General features: G+C 35.6%; 1 protein-coding gene across 1 annotated transcript in view; it reads right to left on the bottom strand.

Annotated features, from left to right (window-relative positions):
• Window positions 1-408: 408 nt before the first annotated feature.
• The window catches only part of LOC129230660 (secreted frizzled-related protein 5-like), a 374,882-nt gene continuing 353,202 nt past the window's right edge, over window positions 409-22,088 (bottom strand). Inside the window, exons 3-4 of the mRNA XM_054865074.1 lie at window positions 8,291-8,564; window positions 409-780 (exon numbers count right to left, since the gene is read on the bottom strand). Coding sequence (XP_054721049.1) covers window positions 576-780; window positions 8,291-8,564 — 479 coding nt within the window. The 3' untranslated portion in view covers window positions 409-575. The remainder of the gene's footprint in view (window positions 781-8,290; window positions 8,565-22,088) is intronic.

Below are 22,088 nucleotides of genomic sequence, written 5' to 3'. Positions count from 1 at the left end.
TTCTTCATCAGAAAATTTTACAGCACTTTTAACTCCTTATTTGTTTAGAATTGTTTTTTCCCTGGCGATTCCACGAGTTCTGATTTTTTCAGGTAGCTGAACAGTGAACACCCTGATGCAAAAAATGACGTCACACTTTAAGAGAACACGAAAATAGAGTGAAATTTCAATGGAGTGCAAAAATGGTGGAATCTCCTTATACTAATTTTTCATAACAGAGAGAAAAGAGATTAGAGAATCACATACATTCTTTCTTCTTCATTCAAGTAAGGATACATTCTTCAAAATATTCGTGAAAATTCAATGACTCGATTGGACAGAGGGATCCGTAACTTGAATAAATCTAAGTTGGAGTTGATCTAAGCATCAATCCTGGTATTTTATATTTTAGGAATCGCAAGTTCAGAGGAGAAATATTGCAGATAGATAGGCATTCAGTCTCTTTCATTTTTCTGTACGTGAATGTTTTGTTTAGCCATTTGACGATTGAAATATGTTGTCTGTCAAATGGGTAAATAATTGTCTCAGGAGTCGTGTGCACCGATCAGAGGTGGTAAACTTGTTGGAGTGGTGGTCTACGTGCGAAAAGTGGGGGCCGGTCCTCCGCTGACCACTGCCAGTGTTCCGCTGGGAGGGTGGCGGTTGGCCTTCTTCTTCTTCTTCGCCGACAGGGGGCGCTTCTTGGATCTCCTTCGGCGCTCGCTCTCGTCTGCGTTACCGCCCTCCTCCACCGTCTCGGAGATGATCTGCGGATTCGAACAGTCGATGCGTTTCATAGCCCTGTGAATGAGAGAGAATACGATTAGAGGAAACACATCACGGGACAAAAAACAGGAGTTACAGCCCACCTCACGATTGCTGGCGTTTGTTTGCGAATGAATCTACTTCAAAACCGATTGAAAATAGAAAAGCCAGTGTTGCTAAAATCAAGCATTGAAGAAACAAATTTTCTTCGTGAAGCGTCGTTGCTTGTTTGCAATTTTGCAGTTTCAGTTTACCAAGTTCCAATAATAGTGAGGTCGAGTGTAGTAATTCTACCACCCCAGGTGATTTTTACAAGTGGCAGTTGCGCACCCTTTCCTTGAGGCAGTGAGAAGCAAAGGGATGCGAGTGGCAAAATTAAAACCTTGAAAAAGTCCATTTACATCCCTTTGCTTCTTACTGCGTCATTTTACTTTTAAAAAATAACTTTTTCGCCAATTTATCTCTTAAAATTGATCAACTATATAATATCATCGGCAAAATAGTCGATTACCGATTAATACTGATGAATAGGTGCATCCCTAGTTTACTGATCATCAAAAATGTTCGCGGAATCTAAAAACAAATCGAATCCACCATGTAGAAAGGAAAACTAGCTACGGATTTTCTTAGGGAGAAAAAATGAAAGCATCACACAGAGTAGGGAAAAAAAGTCTTTCGTGTACTTAAGTCTCTCGATTGAGAAGTGAGTGCCGCTCTGCATCGGCATATATTTTCTAGACCACGTAGCGAAACGCTGGAACGGGGGAGACTTATGAATAATCCGTCCTTTCATTTCCTATACTTCGCCATCAGAGGTCTCCCCCCCCCCCCCATCACAGTGGATTGGAGCAAGTCTCAACTCAATGGGTACATCATTCAAAAGCAATGACGTCAGAGCAGGATAGTGCCGTTTCAAAGCGAAACTCTAGTTACTCATTCTGTATAGCCAGTTTCTCTATCGCAAAATACATTTTCAATACTTTGTACGTTTTCTTGGAGTATTATTCTGACGTGGAACACGAGAAATTGGCGATAAAATTTCAATGTTGAACTGGCTGTCGTCATTTTTACTCTTTCATTCAACAGTTTAATGGAACTTTTTTTTTTTTTGATGACTCGATATATTTGGCGCATTATTTAGCGTTTAAATGACTTAATTTAGTTGTTTGGTGGATTATTTGTTATCTTAATTGAGCTTTTAATCTTGTTTTATAACTTGTTTTGTTTAAAAATGAAACAATGAATTCTAAAATTCAGCAATATTGTTTTTAATAACGTATGAAAACGGATAAGAGCTTTGTTTTGACTATTTTGGCGAAAAGGCGCCAACTATTCTACATTTTTAAAAATACATTCGATACTTTACATTATAACTTCAATACATAATTTGTTGAAAGAAATATTGTACTTTTCCACTAGAAGCACTAGAACCGTTTTAATGGCGTTTTGCAACTTGTTTACCAATTTCTAAATTGGCGAAAACAAAAATAACGCTTAAGTCGCCACCGCATGTTTTAATTTTACACTTAAATGAGACTTTTACTTTTAATAACTCGCCAGATTTATTTGGTGGATTGTTTCACAATTTAAGGGAGCTTTAAATGCTATTTTATTCAGTTGGCGGATTATTTGAGCGGAACTTTTCATGTTTTTAATGGTGTGTTCTTTTATGGGTGAATTATATTGCATGTTTAATGGTTTAATTTAATTTTTCGGCGGACTACTTTTCATTTTAAATTAAGCGCTTAGTCTTAAAGTCCATTAAAACGACAAAACAATGTACGGTAACGCCGAAAAAAGTAGCTTCCGTGTAATTTTGACCAACCATGGATGCAATAAATGAAATGAAAAATAATTGCCAAGATTAAAAATGTGCCAAGTCTAGTTTTTATAACGGACAAGCATCCGAAAAACATGTCACCGAGAATGCGTGAAAATTCGTTGATTGGAATACTAAAAATAGTAACAAAAAGTATGAAATGTATATGTGCGTGTGTCTGGTTTTTAAAGTACTTCTAATTAAAATTTTTATTTTCATGTTCCCGAGAACCTATGAGAAAGCTATGACAAGTAACGAAGAAAAAAAAATCGGTCCGCGAATTATTCTTGCAAATTTTTTCCAGTCAGGAGCTGAAAAACGATTAGAAACGCCAGTGTAGCAGCGATGACAAGTTACTTTCTCTGCATTGACACTGCACTGGCAGAGGAACACTATTTACAGAATTTTTTAATTCTTCAATTAAATCCAATCTGTCTGGAATATTTTTTTTCCAATCAGCGGCTGAAAAACAGGCTGAGAAACGCCGATGTATACGCGAAGACAAGTTACTTTCGCTGCATCGACACTGCACTAGCAGAGGAACACTATTTACAGAATTTTTACATTTTTTCAATTGAACGCTTGCGGATCTCCCGATTTGTGTATTTTACGAGCATTCGAAAACAGGGGTACATTAACGGTCAGCGATTTGTTTACTTTAAACCTTGGATAAAAAGAAAAATTAAAGTTAAATTGCCCTCATACGTCTCAAAAATAAAATGTATAAATAAATTGCTCCACGTGTGATTTTTCATTTTAATGTGTTATAAAGTCTTAATAGACATCTGGAGGACAATTTTATATTTTAATGAAGCTCTCAACACATATTATACAAATGGAGAGTTGTTCTAAAAAAAGAGGCAAAACTTTGCAAGGATAAAGAAAGCCTCTAAACAAGCAAGAATATATAGGAACATAAGGTTAAACGCGTTGCTGACGCGCTAATGCACGTAACTTGAGAAAATGACGGGTACGAAACACGCCACAAATTCAATGCCCAAAGATGGTTTCACGCAACCTTTTCGCTTACAGAAAAATTTGGAAGGCGAAAAAGTTGCGGCCTTTAGCCCCAATACATTTTTTGTGTCGCAGTTTAATGTAGCGTTCGGTGACATCTCTTCAAAATGTCTAGTTGCGAAGGTCGATGTGTTGTCATTGCGGTGCATGTAATACAGCTGCATGCCATCTGCTGCAAATGCCAGCACGTCATTATAGCATTTGCGACTCTACATCCTCGTATAAATAATAACCAATGATCGAGTAACCCGCGAGTTTCAACCGTGAAACTCGCTCCACCGCACGATTATTTGATAACATGTTTTGGCAATGTTTAACATGCAGGGAAAGGCTTTATTGTGACAAGGCTGAACTGGATCCGCTAACTTAACTGTTTTACTGGTAAGGCTGTGTCATTTCAGGGGAATGAAGAAACGAAAAAGTGGTTGCAAATTAACGCTATTCACTGGAGTTTAGGGTTCATTCACTGGAGTGAGGGTTAAAATTTCAACAATCAAAATATCACCAAACAGGCAATGGCTTCATTCAAATGTAGAAGAGTAGAAGCAATTTTCACCCGTCATACCTTGACTTTCTAGTTCCTATAGATTCTTGCTTGCTAAGATGTTTTCCACCACCCAGCAAAGTTTTGCTGTCTTGCTCAGATTCTACTGTATAGGGTAAAAGTGGGAGAGACGCCATATTTTTTGTAGAAATTAGGTAAAAAATTAAAATGTAATATGCATCAACCCTTTACATTATATTTCCAAGTTACACTATTATTAAGTATTAAAATTACCATTTACAAGCTTAGACTTAAATAAGAACGAAATAAAAATTGTAAGTTGAGAGCAGGTCAACGCGTCCATAATGTGTGGGGAGATGCCATATAGTGTGGAAAAGATGCCATATAGTGTGGAAAAGATGCCATCATGTTATTATTCCTTGTTTTTGATATTTTTGGATAGGTTAATTAACTCTGTTCGAATCATGAGAAAAATATTTCAAAAAGGCATAGCTAAATTTTGGTACGATTTACGGTTAAACGACCACTTGGCAACATCGGGCTTTAACTGTAAAAACTACAAATTATTTACCTTCAAATGTCCTAAAACATTGATAAAAAATGTAAAAATGCATTGCTATCTAAGTAGCAGTCAAATTTTATTCATCATAGAATTAAAAGAAGTAGGTATTTTCAAGCGTACTAAGCTAAAAAAAAAAGTCCTAAATTTGCTAATGACAAAAAACGAAGTGCATTTTTGGTTTTTCATCAGATTAGTGCATATACAAGTTTAAAATTTATTTAATATCATCTTAATTGAATTTTTCTTGGTTTTTGGCAACTACATAGCTTCAACTCGCTCTTAAAGTATTTTAAAATATTAAATTGGGTATGTCGACAATTATCAAACGCTATGCATTTAAGGATTAGTCAACATTTTCACAGTCGCAAACTTTGCAATTCATGAACCGCAAATTAACGCAAAAAAGCGCAATCTTAGTACGCGATAGTATATATTTTTTAATGCGATCTTTTTGAGAAGTACTGTCAAAATTTACACTGTTCAAACCTTAATGATACCCTCTACTAAAATATCTAAGATGCAAGAAAAGGAAAAAATATGACAATGGCTTTTAAGATCATTGTTACAACTCTCTAATGTAACCTCCAAGAAAAAAATCAATTCCTACTCCAAGCTGCCGATAAAAGATCCAAACAACATCTTAAAAATGTTTTTAATGTCATAAGAAAGCCGGTAAGGAGAAAAATCAATACTCCTCAGTAACTCAGGTACTCCCAATACGCGTCGCTTCCCTAGTTTTAATAACGTGTCACTGTGTTTGAAACGCGTGTTGTCTTAATTCCCTCTTATCCCCGCAGCTCTTCGCCAGGTTCTTTGAGAAGTCTTCTCGCATTTGGGAGGCTGCGAGCGAGGCAAATCAATACGACAACTAAACCGACAAAGGGCATAAAAATAAAAGCCAACGAGACCGATAATCCAATTTCGCTTTCTCCCGGTAATCAAATGATAAAATAAGCACTTTAATGATGGACTCGGGCGAGAGAGAGAGAGATAGAGATAACAAAAGAAGCTGCCAAGATTATGAGGGCAGCGGAAGATCTTTTTCTTTCCGTTGGGTGACAGAAAATGGAGTTTAATTTCAAGAGACATTAGCTAGGTTTTCGCATTCTATGTGTATGTATATATACATGGTGTTTCATATTAAATGAGACAAAACGAATAGCGTAGTAAATATTCTGCAATCTTTACTAATAATAAAGAAGAAAGTCTCTTTGTCTGGATCCCTCTCTGTCAGGATCTCTGTGACGCGCATAGCGCCTAGACCGTCCGGCCGATTTTCATGAAATTTTGTAACAAAATTAGTTTGTAACATGGGGGTGTGCACCTCGAAGCGATTTTTCGAAAATTCGATGTGGTTATTTTTTTATTGCAATTTTAAGAACAAAGTTATCATAAGATGGACGAGTAAATTACAAAATTATTATAACGTGGAACCGTAACATTGGGGAGGGGGGGATGCAAATGAATATAGCAAATTGGTGAGAAATTCATCATCCATTATTTGTAGATATACAGGCGTATGAAATGACCTTTTAATTTTTTATTACGTGCAAAGTACCACTAGTTGGTTTATATAGACAAAACAACTTGAATTTGAAGCTATAATCGGGTTATTTCTCATTTTTCAAAGATTTTTTTTTTTTTTTTTGAAAGTGTAAGTCGAAAACACGGGGTGAGTTAATTTTTTTTTCTTTAATTTTGACTTATTTTCTGTTAACAAAATAACCTTAAAAGACGTTCAGATCCTGTTTTCATTTTCGATATGACATCACAAGTGAAAAAGTTGCTAGGAGGGGTACCAGAACAAAGTTTCAGGACATTGCCAAACTTCGTTCTGTTAATAATTGCTCACAGTGAAAAATCACAAACACGCAATATCTTTCCAGAAAAGACAACCACTCGCTCCGATTCAAGGTGGCTGTCTTCACTTGTGACGTCACCCGATGAAACATCTTGTTTTAGAAATCTGACGTTTAAAAAAAGTAACTAAAAATTAAATGTTGGGAAAATTAAACTATTTTCTGGGTGCCATGCTATTATTAATTTTAATTATTTTTGCTTATTCTATCAATTTCAGTGACTAAAAATAGTAGTTTTGATTGAAGGAAACACTCCCATTGTGTAAGTTACGCATAGCAACATCGAAAATTCTCTAGGTTACGAATTTGTCATTGGGGCACTGTAAAACAAATCAGCCCCAAGTACGCCGGAGAAAAAGAGAGTATGCAGTGTGGTGAAATACGCCAAAACATCACCGTTCAGGGACCTTCCCCACGAAATTTGGTAAAGAACCACCGCATAGTCACAGCATTGAACGGAGGGAGGAGCAGTTTTAGCTCGATCGTCCACACCTTATAGCAAGATTGATTGCGCTTGTGCTGTATCAAACAGTATGCCATAGCTACTGTCCAACCACGGATTGCATGGAATTTTCAAATGTCCAGATAAGATGAATCTATGTGAATAAGGGGGGGAAATAAATATTTGATGCGCGTATTCCACACATTTGAATGAGACTCTGCTTCTGCATAAGCTGACATCGGTAAAAAATAATAGATTCGTCCATTTCTGGCTGCAAAACAGATGTTTGTCTTTCCATACAATCCGTGGTCAGACAGTGTGTTGATGACTGAGATCTCTAAATCTAAACCCTTTCTTATTTTTTTATACGGGGTTTTGTTAAAAACAAAGTGCTCTTGCCTCCATTTCTAAAGGATTTACTCATTTAAATACGAGGGCAAATCAAAAAGTCTTTGCGCCTAATTTTTATTTGCCAAAAACAGGTATACAGGTATTTACAAATATAAGTAATGTACTACGTGAATTACATTATTTCTCCACATAGTCCCCACACCGGTTCAGACATTTGTCCTCTCGCAGCACTAAATTAGAGATTCCCCTGCAGTAAATTCCTCCGGCTGCCCGTGGAACCACCGTCCGACCGCGTTCTTGGCTTCTTCGTCACATGTGAATCTCTGTCCTGCCAGAAACTTCTTCAATGGGGCGAAAACGTGAAAATCACTAGGGCTAGGTCTGGAGTGTAGGTGCCCCTGTGAATTGCTACGGGCTTTAGTCCGTTGCTCCACACAAAACGAATAACGCTACTCATAAGTTGCGGACGTCTGAAGATCAACCGTCATCTTAAATGACTGAATGCAGCTCCGCTCTTCCGAGCACAAAGCAGATACGGCTGATACGGTTCAAGTCACCGTCACTGCTGGGAATGTACATGTTTGCTTTGTATTCGCAGCCATATTTTGGCTAAAACAAATAGGCGCAAAGACTTTAATTTGCCCTCGTACATGAGGAATGAAGGAAACAGCCTTAAGCAGTGGATAACTTAAGTACAGCAATAATGTACCCGGAATACATACAACAATGTATATACCCCTAAACGAGCGTGGCAGGAAATAGAGTACTACATAGGGACAGACAGACCAACACATTTTCCCCATCTCATGACCCTGCTTCCCGATTCTTATGTTTTCAATATATGTATTTTGAATATTTTTTTTTAATTACTTTATTTTTTTTTCTGTTTGTTTGTTTGTTGTTAGCGATATTTTAAGGATACATTAAGCCTTCTTTCATGTTTTTTTCTTCCTTCTTTTACGGGAAAGTAGGCTAAAAAGCGGCTACTGACCTGACGGCGCCCTTGAAGGCCACGCTGTCTTGCCATTCCATGATGAAGGTGGGCGTGAGCGTGCCTTCTCCCTCCCTGTTACCCATGACGAGCAGGCGAGCCTTCTTGCCGGCGTGCTTCGCCAGCTCGCCGCAGCAGGTGCTCAAGTTGGCGTGCCGGAGCGTGGGTCGCCGGACCTCGCGGCGACTCACGGAGCCCTCCCGGATCTTGAGGATGCGGGCGCGCTTGCAGGACAGCTTGCCACGCTGGAGGCGACGGATCTTTGTCTTGATGACTGCAAACAGAAAAGTATGCCATAAATATAACGTATATGCAAACATTCTAAAAGCTTAACTACGAAGGGATGGTGAATGAACTGGAAGCGAAAACTGACTGTATCATTTTGTAAGAGGCAGAATCAGCGAGAGCGCTCAAGCAGTAAAGTCGGAGTTCTCGCTGGTTCTACGGACTACAAAATGAAGTGGGCCGTTTCCGCCTCGAGTTCATCCGCCATCTCTCCGTAGTCAAGATTAAGCTGCAAAACAAAATCAAAAAACTGCACTGGACTCCCGATTTTCCAGGTTGGCGGGAAGTGCCTTGGCTCGGATAAATGGCTATCCCTAATGGCTGAGTTTAAATAAATTTTCATGAATTTTTTTGAAAAATGATATAAAATAAAACTCTTCAGTAGACAACAATTAATACAAATGAAGAACTAAACAAAAGAATTTTTTTATATAAATGTGAGAAATTTAATGGTTTATCTAGATAAACTACTGCTACATAATAGAAATGTACAGTTTACCTATTAGTTTTGTGACATGCCTTATGAAATTCTAAATGTTTAATTCTGCTTTTCGTTTGCTCTACCAAGGGTCCACTCGATACGCGTCTTATCAGGCTCAGTCATTTCACAAAAGGTCAAAGGCGCCGACATGCCCGTAAGAGAGCGCTGTAGTATAACCAGAAAATTCTTTGTTTATATTAGTTAACGTATTATTTCTGCTGTAAAAAGTGATGTACTATCAATCTTCAAAGTAAAATTGATATGGTTAACTGATGCGTAGTACAGGGTGAATCGATGCAGTAACGCCGTACCAATTCTGCTTTTCACTGAAAATAAATTATTGAAGGGAATGAGTGTGCGGATTCCCTAGCAAAAGAAGGCAGAAATATTGGCAAACCTTGCACCACCATCACGCTAGCAGACTCAAATGCTGTCGCAAAACATAGACTTCTGCCACATACCTTTAAGAAGCCACTCATCACCGACTTTGATTGCCCCAGAATCCTAACATCTACAATTGCAAGATTAAGAACAAACCACTATAAAGGGATGAAAATTCTTCCCGACAAAACGAGAACTTATATCCCCTGCAAGAACTGCACCGATGCCCAACTGACTCCGGATCACATTCTTGAGTGCCCGGCCCTTATCCCACATGTTCTGCAGCTGGGTATGGTGCCACTGGCTTCAGAACTTCGAGAGGTCCTCTACAGCACAGATGCGTTGCAGCTAGCGGACGCGGTCTTGAAGACACACGGAGCCATTTAATTGTCCATGGACACGACAAAAAAAAAAAAAAAAAAAACTGAAAATAAATTCCCTTTTCAGGAAAAACTAATCCCAACTCAGGATTCAATTATTTCTCATTGGTGTTCGCTATTGGCAAAATGTACCCTGAAGCACATTTTGTCTTATTAAATAAAAGTGATTAAATTCTATTTACATTTTTCGGGATTACGACTAAAATTTTTCAGACATTTAATGTGAGTAAATTTCGTTAAGGGTTTCAATACTAAATCATATATTTAATTATATCGTATAGTAATATAATTATAAGTAGTATTTTATTTCATATTTAGAGGAGGTATTTAATGGTGCAATCTTTAAGATTTTTGACAATAATTGTTTTATGCGGACAATATCGGTAAGAATGTAATACATTTTCTCTTACGATTTTTTTCCCGTTATAACCTCACTTCGTTGATGAGTTGTTTTCTCTCTACCTTGAAGAAAATGGGAAAATTACTATTACATCATTGCCGGCGAAATTGGAGATCGCTGTTATGTTTGTTTCTCTTTTCTAATGTTACAAATTTACAGAGACTTACAATTTTTATTTTTGGCTCGGTTTATTTATTCAGCTGATTATGTTACATGATAATGGAGAATTTAAAATTGATTTGGCGAAGTATTTTAACGAGATTTTTCATATTATTTAAACGCTCGTTTTTTATGTGGGGAATAATTTTAATTCGTTTTGATTGAAAATACGCAAAAAAAAAGACAAAAAAATGTATGGTTTCACCAAATACATAAATTAGGTCATCAAAAAGCATCCAAAGTTTTATTACATGCGCATTTATTGAAAGTTTAAAAAATCTTCCCAATAAATGAAACAAGCCACGAAACGACATTAAAAGTTTCAGCAAAAGGTAAAATAATGCGCTAAAAAACTATATTAGACACAATAAAACTTCATTTTATCGAAATCAAAAACTCAAACGCGGCGACAACAAATAAAATGAAAAATAATTGCTAAGATTAAAAGAAATATATATACGTAATTTTTTGGAGTCACAAAATTTGGCAACATTGCATTTCTTGCCTTTTAATATTCACAATAAAATATGGGATTAATTATCACGACGTGGAACACTAAATTGGCAACAACTCTTTTTGTTGCTAAAATTGCTACCGCCATTGTTTGCTCGTCTAGCATTGATAGAACTTTTATTGTTTTTTAATTAATTAATATATTTACTTGGTAGATTATATTTCAATTTAACGAGTCTCATCGAATAACTTGTTTCGCTCAAAATGTAAAGCTTCATTTACATAACAATGTAAGCAATAACAATGTAAAGCTTCATTTACATGACAAAATTTAAAGCTTCAAAGCATTGTTTTCAGCAACGTTTGACTAGTTTAGCGAAAATTTTTAGAACGCGGCAAATTTTTTCACGTATGTTCTTCCACTAGTTTTTACAAAAATGATACTTTCTTTAAAATAAAATTTCCCCATAATGCTTAAGCATTTAAATTAAATACCATTTACATTTTAAACAGGTATTTATGTAGTTATTATTGTTATTACTATTATATTTTATTTCACTAATTTTTAAAACAAGCAAAAGTTTAATTGCAGCAAAACGTGGATGAAATGTTTTACATTGTTTTTCTAAATACTGAAAAGTAGGTTCATAAAAACCTTTTACGAAGAGTGGCCACCTTTTGATTTTTTTAAATTTCTATTTGCATGTATTCCCAGGTGAATTCATTATTGTTCCAATGTAAAATGCTTTTTTTTTACTTTTAAATGATTTTAATGATATGAATAGTAATGCATTCTGATCATTAAGATATACTAATTATAAGTTTTATGCTTAAAATTTTATTTGATATGTTTTCCACTTTTTTTCTTTTAAAATCATTGCATCTCTAATATACATTTTTTGTGCATTTTATTATTTCTTATTGTGTAAAAAATGAGGACATAGGATTGAATAACTGCGTTTTATTCATCATTTTCAGAATGTTTCTGGAAAAAGTAACTAATTTTAAGTTCAACATCAAAGCCAGAAAAAAAAATACTACAAGGTTTTTGAATGTTTCAATAAATATGTGATTTAATTGTACTTGAAGAAGCATTAACTAATTCTTGTATAATAAAACTAAAAAAAAAAAACTTCTCTTTGATGCAACTTATCCAATGAGTTTTTTTACCAATTAAAATCAGAAATTAAACCAAATCCGGGAAAAAATAAAAGAAAAATAAAAACAGCATGACCAAAACATTTTATTAACATACATTCCAAACAGCTAACTTCTTTTTGAGCTCGTTTAAAACAGCAACTTAATGCATAAATTGTAATGAATAAGAAAAGATCAATATTAAATATTACTAATTCCTATTGATATTTATTGAAGCTTTAAAGTTACGTTACTCAAATAATTTTGAAAATGTTTCATTGCAAAAATTGAATAAATTATCAAACTTTTTTCATTAAAATAACTTTATGTTAAAATAATTAGCAGGAGAGAAACACCTTCTTCAGTTTATATTCATGGATTTTGTTTTAAAATTTATTTATGCATTTTATTTATTTATTTTTTTTTTTTTTCGAAAACAAAGTTTCATATTTATTTACTTTTTGCCTAAAATATCTTTACAAACACTTTTCTTGAGGAAGAAAAACTCCGCCTTTAAATTAACATAAATATTTTAGAACTCTCTTTTGAATTCTCGCTTTAAAAATACAGGGTGCGGAAAAAGTTCCCACAATATTATTAGATACAGAGCCGTGTCCAAGGGGAGGGTTTTAGGGGTTAAACCCCTCCCATTGAAAAAAAAATCAATGAATCATTAAACGATTTTCCAAAACGTATTTTAAGTTTTAATTAATTTTAAAGTTAAACTCTGATACAGTATTCACCCTCTTTAATATTTCCCCATGTTTAACAATTACCATTTTCCTCAATTGTGGGATTCCCAAGCCCCTTCGCTTCTAAGTGCTTGAAAAAATGGAATGGATGGAAAGTCCGGCAATGCTATAAGCATGCAAGGGAAAATTATATAAACGAATATTAGACAATGACGTCCCCCCCCCCCAAAAAGAAAAAAAACTTAGGGGCATGGAAAGTGGGTACTTTGCTTACTGCTTTTTTATGGTACGCCTTTAGTGTTGGATGAATTAGTCGTTTCACACATTAGAAAAATGTTTCTATGCGGAACAGCAATACAATTTGTATTTTTAATACTATTTTTATTTTCATTAAATTCCTGTTCAATGTTATTTGATGGAAAAACAAAAGAAAAAAAAAGAAACTAGAAGTGGCATAAAAGAAATATGTGTGCTTTTACAAAATGTTCAACTGTACAAATAAGATTTCATTAAAAAAAAAAACGCAAAACGTATTAAAAAAAAAAGCCTAGTTATCGAACTAAAATGAACTATTCAACACGCGTAGTTAGTTTTCCTTTGACAACGTCAGTTACATATGTAAAAAGTTTCAACCCCTCCCCTTATGAAATCCTGGACACGGGCCTGATTAGATATTTCAATAGGCTGTAACTAACACATAATTTAACAAATCAACAAGTTAAAGCAATAAAAACTCCTTATTGAAACAATAATAATAACATTAAACAAAACTAGTATGTTGTGGCCATCACGAAACTTTCTTCTATATTTTTCCTTTTTCGTATCCCTCCCCATGCTTGACGAGGAAGCAATATTCCCAACAAAAACAAAATGACACATGCAAAAACTTGACGACCCTCCCAATGTCTGAATTATTGCAAAAGCAAAGCAAAGAGCGAAAATTGAAAGTTATTTTAAAAGCCTTGCTTGAATCAATTTCAAATATTTTATTTGTTAACAAACATGAGATGGCAACAGTTAAAAATTTTAAATCATTGAGATAATATTTCCGATCACTTCCATTCAATTAAAATCACGAGAAATACGCAGACGACAATCTATTACGATTTATCTTTCTTATTGTTGCATTAATAAAGCTATTTTTATTCGCTAAAAAAATAATGATAATAAAAATAAATCAGCACTTCTTGGCGCGATTGGCGCCAAAGTTGAACCAAAGCCTGTTTACATATGGATTCACATATATTCCAAATTTCAACCAGAACGTAGCATTACTTCTTGAGATAGGGCACTCACAATGCAAAAAAAGAACGGGCGATTGCGCTACCCCCCTTTTTAGCTGTTGACACCAAAATAAAATCAGCTTTATACCCACTAAGGGCTACTTGCCGATAAATTTTTCTTTCATTCCGTTCATTATTTCTTGAGATACAGCAGTCACAATTGACGACAAAAAACGTTCTATAGCTCAACCCCCGTTTGAGTTATTGACACCAAAATTGAATCAGCACCTGTTCCTGTTACTGGCAACATATGGACCAAATTTTGTTTGATTCCGCCAGTTACTTCCTGAGGAATAGCAATCACGCGTAACTCAAAAAGCGTCCCATTGCTCCACCCCCCTTGGATGAATTCGCGCCAAAAACCAATGGGCACAAGTTCACATAGGGGCACATGTGTGTACCAAATTTCGTTCGATTTCATGCGGTAGTTTTTGCTGTAGAGCGGCCACAAAAAACTGGTCACACACAGACGTGACACACATACACACACACACACAGACAGACATTTTCCAAAAATAGTCGAAATGGACTCAGCACACCTCAAAACGTTCGAATCCGTCAAAATTCGAAAATTTGCACGAATCCAATACTTTCTTCTATATATTAGATATAGAAGAAAGTAAAAATATATAACAATTGTTCAAAATTGGCTCCTTGGGCTTCAATACATTTACGGAGCCGCAGTCTGAAATTGCCGACGATACTCGCGCACGCATCCACCGTTATCTCATTCTAGGCATTTTGCAGTGGTTGGACGACCACTCCGTGGAAGACTGTTTTACTCTTGAATCCAGTCGTTCGAATAATATCGGCTGTTTTCATTCCCTTCTTGTGTAATTCAACGACAGTAACACACACATTTTCACGATTCATAGCTCACTAACTCAATGAGCTAAAAAATGATTAAACTTCAAATACTTTTAATGCCAATAAACAATATGTGCCAAATAAATCGCCAACATACGATTTTAACGCCAAAAAAGAAAACGTTTTGAACAAAATTGTGGGAACTTTCTCCGCACCCTGTAAAATAATCTGATTTTTATACAGTGAAAAGTCCCCACAAAATTCAACAGATATTGCTGGAGTCTGAACCGGTTTTTTGTTTGATTATTGATTTCACACTACAACTTTTATTGAAATGACTGCGCCTGATAAGACGCGTATCAAGTGAAGCCTTGGCTCTACATAATGAATTCTGCTCTGAAAATTCCTTCCCATCATTTGTTTTGAAGTTGCACTATCTTTCTCTTGTTCCAAATAATTGAGGAAAATATCTTTGCGGTCGTCCCAGATAAACCGATTCCGTTTGATTAAAAGTCTATTTTCTTATTCAAAAGTAATGTTTTACTATTTCGGTACCCTTTTTTCAATGTCGTGAAATTGATGGTCTGTTAGTAAAAGAACACCAAATAGGAAGGCCATCGTTGTCCCTAACACAGATCGACTATAACTGGCTTACCCATCGAGAGATGGCGTCGCCAGTTATCTCCACTGCCACAATATGAACATGGGACTGAAGGGGAAGCATATTTTCTCCGGTTTCCTACACCTGTGGTAAACTTCTTGGCGACTGAATACAGGACTTCAAACCCAAGGATGAAGAAATTGAAAAACGTTTTTCGAAGATATGTGTTTTTGGGTTTACGCAAACGTTAGTACTTATAAGGACCTCTTCATGTGAAAAGAAAAAGCTTCAAATTTGAAGAAGTTTTAAACCGAAATAGGTGCGGAACTGATGTGGATTTAATATATGTTTGACCATGGCCGCACTTGATTCGCTTACACTTATAGGCCGTAACAATCACTGAAATTCATGGCAACAAAGAGGGCGCTACAGGCAATCCCTGCTCTCGACTTTGAAACGTTGCCATTGATTGGTGGATACACAGGATCTCTTGCGGTCAACATGGGATCAAGTTTTGTATTTTTAAAGAATTTCAAGTGCAGATCATCTTTAGCTACTAGTTGCATCAGTTTAACACAGAAATCTTATAACTTGTCTAGGCCCGTAAAACGTAAGCGAATCAAGTGCGGATGGTTTAACATACATTATTTACGCTTGAGGCAGTAAGAAGCAAAGAGATGTAAGGGATCATTTTTAAAGTTTCTCATAGAACGCGTTTAAAGTTCAGATCCTAGGTAAGCTTTCATTTAAAAAAAAAATCTAAATCATACTATTTTGCCAGAACCTACCAGGGCTACTAGTACCATCTCTTGCTTCAAAGCAGAGGAGAGGTTCCCCTATTATTTGTACTGGTTATTTCTAAAACCTTAATTTTGGCACTTACATCTCTTTCCTTGTGCCCTTTCCACTACCTCAAAAAATATTTTCAAAATATTTTCTATGTTTTACCTTTAACGCACATATTAGCAACGCTTACAAACTTACAAACCCTTGAAAAAGGCCATTATATCTTAAATATTGACGATAATTACAAAAAAATCTTCTTTTGAGTGAATATAATTAAATTTCTAATAGCCCTTCTTTTCCTCTTTGAACTCTGCCTTTTTCTTTATCGAGAAGGAGACTATCCTCACTGAACTGGAGCAAATTCGGTGGAAAAACATTCTCATAACACTCGTGTTTGCTTTGTCAAAAGCGGCGCTGCTTTCGTCAGCCTCCGGTGACAGTTGCCTCTTATCACCGCCATAATGACCCGATTCTCCTTTTTAAGCTCTCATAACTTGCTTTTGAAAGAAGAACTTTGAGTGGCCCACCTAGTCATCGTTGTCCTCCACGGTCGAAGGGGTGGTCATTGTTCCAGAGCTGATGGAGTTTGTGAAACTTTGTCGCAAGGGAATGGAAAAATGTACCTTGATGGATCCCAGTGCTTCGTGCTTCTGTGACGAAGTTTCTGAATTTTCTTTGTTTCAACTTTTAGTAAGAGTAGAGCATAGGTATCTTCTTTACTAATAATAAAGAGGAAAGTCGGGATCTCTGTCTGTCAGGATCTCTGTGACGCGCATAGCGCCTAGACCGTTCGGCCGATTTTCATGAAATTTGGCACAGAATTAGTTTGTAGCATGGGGCTGTGCACCTCGAAGCGATTTTTCGAAAATTCGATTTTGTTCTTTTTCTATTCCAATTTTAAGAAAATTTTACCGAGCAAATTATCACAACGTGGAAGAGTAAATTACGAAATTATCATAACGTGGAACAGTAACATGGGCGAGCAAATGAACATAGCAAATTGGCGAGAAATTCGTCATCTATTATTTGTAAATATACAGGCGAACCAAATGACCTTTTAATTTTCTACTACGGGCAAAGCTGTGCGGGTACCACTAGTACATTGATAAAAGTATTAAGTTACAGTAAAAAGTCAACTATCCAAATTCCTACTACCCGAATCGCTTTCATCGAAATGGATCCTTGTGCTTCAGCGGCAATCTGAATCGGCGGTTTCTGTTTTTTTTTCTTCCAACTTTTAGTAAGAGTAAAGAATAGATGCACATTGATAAAAGTATTACATTACAGCAAAATTCCAATTATTCGAACTTCTAATATCCGAATAGCTGGTTATCCGAATCGCGTATGGGTCCTCGTGCTGCTACAAAAACAGTATACGTAATGGACCATTTCAGCTTTGAAATTTGAATCAAGCATGTTTTTAATTACAGAATAACACACTCAACGACAGAAAATTAAGTTCAAATATGTTGCACAGGGTTATTTAAAAGTTTTTCTTGCTCGAACTTTGTTATTCGCGAATGAAAAAATTATAGAATTCCTGAACTCGTTTAGTTAAAAAACACTTGGAAGTCCGGGCAGTCCTGTAAACATTTCAAGCTTCAGATCTTCTCAGACTCCAGTGATTCACATAAAACCTTCTGTTTTCCTAAGGGTTCTATTTATCGCTAATTTATTTAAGTACACTTTTATTAAGATCAATCGTGTCTTAAACCTCTCAATGCATAACTACCTGCTCAAAGATCTCGAAACTAACTTCCTTATAACTCTTTAATGGACAAACATATTCCTCTTAGCAACAACTTCTTTGTACTCTGTAGGAGAATTAAGATAAATTCATAGTTGTGTACAGGAAATTAAGCTAGCTTAATTATGTCTGAATTTCTTATTCACGATGTTAAAAGTATTCGCTTCAATTATTTAAAAATAAAAAAGCTGAGCAGCACTTCAACAAAAATTTCCGGAGATTCCATTGAATCTCACAAAGCCATCTGTTCTCCTAAAAGTTCAGCGTTTCGCTAGTTCACCAAAGTACACTTTTATTAAGACCAATCGTCTCTGGAGCTTCTCGATGCACAACTGTTCTTTGATCTCGGGGCTAACTGCATTATGACTCCTTAATGGGGGAGACAGCTTTACGTTGGAAACAATTTTCCTCATCTCTTACTCCGGGAAAAACAATAATTAGCCGCTTGGATGGCAGTCCTTTTCCACTCTTTGGAGAACGACTTCTTTCGGAAAAGTTTTGCAAAAATAATCTCTCGGAAGCGAGGTGGATGGAAATCTTTTCAAAAGTTGAAGAGGACGAGTTTGATGAAAGAGCTGCCATTAGTTCGGCTCCAATGCGCGCATTTTTTTTTCTTAGCGTAGAAGTCCGCGCTTATCAGAACACACATGTTTCGAAAGTCACCCGTAGAAGGGCGCCTTGCGTCGAAGAAGATAACAAGGATTCGCGCTCATTTCTCTGTGTCTAAATTAAGAGTTATAAGTACCAAAAATGGTAAAATTTTAGAAGCAAAAAAGCGGGGTTTTTTTTAAGAGACTGAGAAATGATTGTAAGAATGCAAGATTAGAAATTCTTGTGTAACCTAACTAGTGGCTATTCAAAGCTTGCAGTATATGATTAGAGCTTGCTTGCTTGAAAATTACTTTTGAATTTGTATGAAGTTTAATAAAGTGCATAAAGCGCTTTTGTATTATATCCTACCTTTCCTTTTCCGTTTCTATCCCATGTTATTCAGAATATTCTCATATATATGCATATAATAGCCAATTCACTGATCGAGTAACTCTCTGGCGTCATCAACAGTAAAATTCGAGTCTTAGCATGCGTGACGGCATTATTTCATTGTTGAAGCACCAAACATTCAGTAAGTTACTTATTCGCAACTCCAATAAACTATAGGGGGCTCTGCAGCCAGTCTAATGGCGGATGAAAAAGGTAAAACAAGCAAATGCCGTAACTTATAACTTGCTTTGACGCTTAGTAAATGACGGTAATTTTTCATCGTATTTGTGAAAAGCTTTCTTTTCTATTCTTCTGAAATTACATTACGCCACAAACTGTCTGAAGCCTGTAATTTACCCCAAAGAAAACACGTGGAATGGAATGTTTCACTTTTTTCTTTAGTATTATTAATCACCGCAAGGTAGCGTATTCAAGCTCTGGAGTTGCGAATAATTTGATAACATTTTTCCGCAATGCTTGACATGCAGGGAAATGCTTTATTTTGACAAGGCTGAACTGGATCCGGTCACTTAACTGTTTTACTGGTAAGGGAGTCATTTAAATAAAACGAAGGAACGAAAAAGGGGCCAACAATGAATACTGTCTACTTTAGTTTAGGGTTAATCCACTGGAGTTAAGGTTTGAATTTCAACTATCAAAATATCCATAAACAGGCAATGGCTTCGAGTTCAAATGAAGAAGCAATTTTCACTCGTCATACCTTGACGGGGGATTTTGTATTTTTTAAAATATTTTTAAATTTTGTACGTATTCTGGCCCAAGTGACTCATTTTAATATGAGAGACGACAGCCGGGGTCGCTTTTTTTATAAAACTTTTTAATTTAAAATTACTTTTTGTTAAAAGATGAAAACCGTTTTATGGTAAAGAAAACTTGAAAAAAATAATCTACAAATCTTACATATTATTTCTCCAGCCTGCTTTTCTGCTGATCAGCGAGATCTTCCTCATTCCTTTATCGAATTCCATGATTAACAACTTCTCCTTTTAAAACTTGTAGTGCCGGCCGATGTGGGAAAAATAGTTCCACAATGTAAAAATGTACCGCTTCTCTTAAATTTGAGATTTAAAATCATCTATAAGAAGAGTTCTTTTGATAGATACGTCGATTTTTCGATAGACATCGAATCGGAACTTGGGATGTCTAAAAGGAGAGCCGGATTGCTCAGTCGGTGGAGTACTCCGCTTACATTCGAATAGTTCCGGGATCGAGCCTCTGTTCGCAGCCTTTACCGCATATTAAAGTAAGTACACTCATGTCCAAAATTAAAGTCACAAACATAAAATCTGCTAAAATCGAAAACTATTCACTGTGTTGCCTCGAAATTTGGCACATACGTATATTACAATGGGAGAAAGAACATAGAAACATGAAAACAATGAAAAGATTTTAATTGGGAATTCCGAAACAGGGTATTAAAAAGTGTTAAATTATAAATCAGAGATGAAACATTTATCTCAGAAAAAGATTGCCTAATACGGAGTTTGACCAGAGTTGGACACAGACTAACATTTTAAGAGGGGAGGGGGGTCATGCTAAAAAGTGAGTACCCATAAATAAACTCGTGGTTTTGGGTTCGAAAAATTTCTGAAACTGCTTAAGTATCAATAAAACAAACACCAATTCGATCAGGAATAGGTCAACTAATAGGACATAACCTTTACTAATTAATTTTATAAGCAAATAAAAGAAGTTGTATTTCAAATATTTACTTTTAAAAATAAATAAGGAAAAGAAAAAATGACTGATTGTTTACAATTTATTCATAAAGTTTTTGAACACAATGTATAATATTGCCGACGTTTTAGGGGGAGGGTCATGATCCCCATGACACTCCCCTTGTATCCGCAAGTGAGTGTGACCACCGATTACTGCTGTACAAGCTTCACAACAAGCTTTCGGGCTGTTTATGAGGATGTCAATAAATGCTTGGGGCGACAAAGCCAATTCTTCTAAAAGCACAGCTTTTAACTCTTGGATGGTATAAGGAAGGGGGGTTAGGCTGTGCAATGATCCTTTCTACATCATCCCAAACATGTGCAATAGGATTGAGATCCGGAGTCCTTGAGGGCCACAGTATATACGTCGAATATTTTCTTTCTCAACATGTATGCGAACTTAATTTTAGACATGAGTATATTTTGCGTATAACATCTTAGGCGGTAAAATTAATGCAGCATGAATAGGGTGGTTTCCTTCAGTCAAAAGTACTACTTTTAGTCATTGAAAGGGATAGAATGAGTAAAAAAATAACATTCTCAGAAAATACTTTCATTTTCCCAACAGTTTTTTTTTTTAAATTAATTTTTTTTAATGTCCGATTGTAAAAAGAAGGCGTGGTCTTGATGACGTCACAAATGGTACACTTTGCCGCATCTTTCTACCACGTTTCCACGTTATGATAATCAAGCAGCGAATTAAAATTGCTCTCTACGCTTGCTATAAACTATGTCGTTGCCAATGCACGTGATAAAGATGCGAATTAAATATTTTGCACTGTGAATGGCAACACTGAATGGCATTTCATCATTTGTGATGTCATCGGTAGAAGCCGTAAACAATAAAAGCGCTCCGATTTAAGTAATTTTTTAAAAATACTAAACGTAAACAAATTTATCAAAAAATGGTCAGATCCTATGTTTTTAAGCATTTTCTTTCAGAAAAAAATATTTTTAAAATTTTGGAAACGACCCCATTATCTTCGCTTTTTTTTAAACTCCTTGATGCAGCCTACAGTTCTTACACAGCTAAACTCATTAAGTCGTCGTTTGAAAATAGTGACACAAATTAAAAAAATGCCGAAATTGAGATTTTTAATTGATGATATTTTTTGAAAATATCTCTTTTATGTGGAATAAAAGCACAAATCGTAGATAGCAAATTTGCCAGTAGAAGGCAACTTTGATTAAAACTTAATTTGACCTAAATTTGATTAAAATTTCTAGGAACCGAAAACGGCTTGCACAAACACTGCATGAAATAAACAAAAAGTACAATATTAACCATCTGAAAGGAGCATTTCTTTTCAATAAAATCAGGAATTGTAATGAATGAAACAATCGCAACAATTTAAAAAATTGAAACCGTAAAATTTTTATCTAATTTTTATATAATTTAAAAAATTGCTTTTTTTATATATATATTTGTGTCACTATTTTTTTTTAAACAGCGAAGTATACTAAACTACAACAGATTTTGCATTTT

Source organism: Uloborus diversus, chromosome 9 (genome assembly GCF_026930045.1).
Source record: "Uloborus diversus isolate 005 chromosome 9, Udiv.v.3.1, whole genome shotgun sequence".
In the NCBI taxonomy this organism is placed as follows: domain Eukaryota; kingdom Metazoa; phylum Arthropoda; class Arachnida; order Araneae; family Uloboridae; genus Uloborus; species Uloborus diversus.
The sequence above is the reverse complement of the archived record's forward strand: the minus strand, read 5'-3'. Positions and strand labels throughout refer to the sequence as shown.